This window comes from Nematolebias whitei, chromosome 16 (assembly GCF_014905685.2).
Source record: "Nematolebias whitei isolate Nwh7 chromosome 16, NemWhi1, whole genome shotgun sequence".
In the NCBI taxonomy this organism is placed as follows: Eukaryota; Metazoa; Chordata; class Actinopteri; order Cyprinodontiformes; family Rivulidae; genus Nematolebias; species Nematolebias whitei.
In genome coordinates this window covers 19,602,261-19,605,753 of record NC_056513.1, presented here as the reverse complement: position 1 = coordinate 19,605,753, position 3,493 = coordinate 19,602,261, and the positions used below count along the sequence as shown (strand labels likewise).

Sequence of the window (3,493 nt, the reverse complement as noted above, 5' to 3'; positions counted from 1 at the left end):
ATGTATGGATATGTATGTATGGATGGATGGATATGTATGGATGGATGTATAGATATGTATGGATGGATGTATAGATATGTATGGATTGATGTATAGATATGTATGGATGGATGTATGGATGTATGGATGGAAAGTGAGGGGAGGAGGTTTTTTTTTTTTTTTTTACTCGAACTGCTAAACATGGGGTTCAAATCTAATTGTTTAACATTCAAAGTTGATAAACCAGCATGAAAATTAAACATTGAATGTAAATGTATTCTATTTTAATAATGCCCCACAGAGACTCTTCTTCTTGGCACATAGCAGAGTCAGGATGAGGACGGGGAGGCCGGGCTGATAGTGTCCAACAGTTGAAACTGCTGCCACACAAATGATTTAAAATGGCAGAAACATCTTCAATGTTCAGTTCACCAGAATAAATTATGATGCAGTGTATAATTTTGCCGCAATCTATAAATTTAAAATCCATTACTTGCATAGTAAATTGTAAAAATCTTTCAATTTTCCTTTTTTTTTTAGGCTTAGAATCAATATTTTCCTCTTCAGTCTATACATAAGAACTCTGTGCAAAATGGTTTTAGAAGTGTTTGGGTAAAACTAAAATTAAAAGGTCATTTATAGTATTTGCAAGTATTGAAATTATCCATTTAAATTATTATGCAGCAATGTTTTAGACTTTTTGAAAATAATTATAGAAAATTTGGCATGACCTTAATTTAAAAAGTTTAAATGTCTTTTTATTCGTGGTCACAATGTTCAACCTCAACCAGAATGGACATGTTTCTGCTTTGCCACAGATGGATATTCTATATATTATGATGAGTAAAGAAAACAAAACAAAAACATATGAAAACTTGCTCTGTACATATTTCAATACTAGCTTGCAACAAGGACTGAACTCTTCTTGATGAGGCATAAAGGACATTCAGCAACATGCCACACTCCATCCGTGTTGTTGTGTACTTACAGATCATAATGTTGATTCCACTTTGGGTCAAGAGTATTTCTGACAGTGTCTGTAGAGTGACATTGTCCAGAACCATCCACCACTACTTTAGCAAAAGGATCCGGCAACCCTGTTGAGGAAAAAGACAAGAGTAACCAAAAGATTTTGTTCAGCATGAGAACTAATTTTGAAAGACTGCTTCCAACTTGTATCAAGAAGAATAAAAAGGGGTGACAAAAACGATCAGCCTAAATGAGACTGGGCAGAAATGTTTATGTGGTTGCTGACAAAGGTTAAAAAAAAAAAGAAAAAAGAAAAAGACTGTATAAAAGACAAAGTAATAAACCAAAATGTTATTATATTTAGTGTTGCCTGACACCAGCCTCAAAAACTTGTAATTGTACTCATAAAAACAACAATACTTCTAACCAATACCATATTTATGCTTGGTGACTATCCTTTCACTGCAAAAGTAAACGAAGGCACAAAAAAAGTGTCTGTATTTTGAAGATATTTTAAGATAGGACTGACTGATTATTGTGTTCTAAATTTAAAAAAATAATTGTTCCTAAAGTTATTGTGTTATGTTTAAGTACTAATTCAAACACTCGATATTGGTACCCAAACAAATTCTTGTACTTGGTCTAGAAAAACCTAGTTTCAACACAGCACTAACTACACTGCCTGGCCAAAAAAAAAAGGTCGCCACCAAAAAAAAAGAAAAAAAAAAGGTCACACTAATATTTCGTTGGACCGCCTTTAGCTTTGATTACAGCATGCATTCGCTGTGGCATTGTTTCAATGAGTTTCTTCATGAGTTTGAGATCCATTTCCTTCCAGTGTTGCATTCATTTTCACCAAGATCTTGCATTGATGATGACAGATTCTGACCGCTCCACAAAGCCTTCTCCAGCACATCCCAAAGATCGTCAATGGGGTTAAGGTCTGGACTCTGTGGTGGCCAATCCATGTGTGAAAATGATGTCTTATGCTCCCAGAACTACTCTTTCACAATTTGAGCCCGATGAATCCTGGCATTGTCATCTTGGAATATGCCATGCCATCAGGGAAGAAAATATTCCATTGATGGAATAACCTGGTCATTCAGTATATTCAGGTAGTCAGCTGACCTCATTTTTTGAGCACATACTGTTGCTGAACCTAAACCTGACCAACTGCAGCAACCCCAGATCATAGCACTGCCTCCACAGGCTTGTACAGTAGGCCACATTTTTTTCCAGCCACATTTCTTCCTTGAAGACGATGGGTTTCCACTATCCTTCCAGTTTTTAATAATGCGTTGGACAGTTCTTAGCCCAATTTTAGTAGTTTCTACAATCTCCTTAGATGTTTTCTCTGCTTGATGCCAATGATTTGACCCTTCTCCAACAGACTGACATCTTTTCCATGATCACGCGATGCGTCTTTCAACATGGTTGTTTAAGAAGTGAGAAGCAACTCATTGCACCAGTTGGGGTTAAATAATTTGTTGCCAGCTGAAAGGTAATCGCCCATGCAGTAATCATCCAACAGGAGGCTTGTACCTATTGGCTTAGTTAAATTCAGGAGGCAACTTTTTTTTTTGGCCAGGCAATGTATTTTACAGTTGTACACAATATACTGTAAATAATCCAGTTTTAAAGTTGTTGCTTTTTTTCATGTTTACGCCATTTTGATTTTCTAAAACCAGTCGAACATTTTATTCAAGTCTATTTCTACTTCTTGTAGAAATTATAATGACTAAGGCCTAGAGGCGTCATCAACCAAGACTGGTATGAATCATAAATTTCAGATTTATCAAACCCCCACATCTATCTTGTCAATCTGAGGGCTTAACTGATCAACAAAAATAAATTAAAAAAAATTAAAATGTAATATCTAATAATATTGTCTGAATCAACGTGACATCATTGTTAAATTTCTTCAATTATCTCAAACTACAGAATAGCTCAACGTGTCAAGTTTAGTCATGTAACCTTTTATGACCTCTTGTAACGCATGTTTGTTTTTACTTTTCCAGCTTGGAGTAACACACGCATCACAACAATCCTCCCAAAGACGCTCAAACAAATAATAATTTAAAATTTAAAAATTAAATATGAGGCCTAATTGGGTGTGACAGAGACAAACATTTACACAGCAAACAAGAGTGCAAGTGCAGCAAATAGAAAAAAAATATTGTCTGGCTGGAAATATGATAAAAGCTACTCTCTTGTGAATATGCTAATTAAAATTTAAAATGTCTGATATATTCCAGTCAACAGGAACATCACTTAACTTGTTCAGTCCCCCTTTTGTGGCATCTTGGAACTTCTCTGTGAGTTTGTGTCAATGTATGTACACAGTATACAGTAGAGTACACAAAGTACTTAAAAAAATAAAATATAATAAATTGTCCTACAACATTTGGATGTTTCAGGAAAAAGTGCAACTACTAAATGCATTTTTTAAATTGGAAATATTGCAACAGTAAAAATAAATATTTTTAATCAAGTTCTACTGTTTACAAGTCCTTAAACCAACGCTGTCCACACGCGCATCACCTAC

The 3,493-nt window shown here is 34.9% G+C and overlaps 1 protein-coding gene across 1 annotated transcript in view; it reads right to left on the bottom strand.

Moving 5' to 3' along the window:
• Window positions 1-3,493, bottom strand: part of LOC119422394 (E3 ubiquitin-protein ligase SMURF2) — a 55,476-nt gene that overhangs the window by 29,129 nt on the left and 22,854 nt on the right. The window contains exon 3 of the mRNA XM_037689759.1: window positions 968-1,076. Coding sequence (XP_037545687.1) covers window positions 968-1,076 — 109 coding nt within the window. The remainder of the gene's footprint in view (window positions 1-967; window positions 1,077-3,493) is intronic.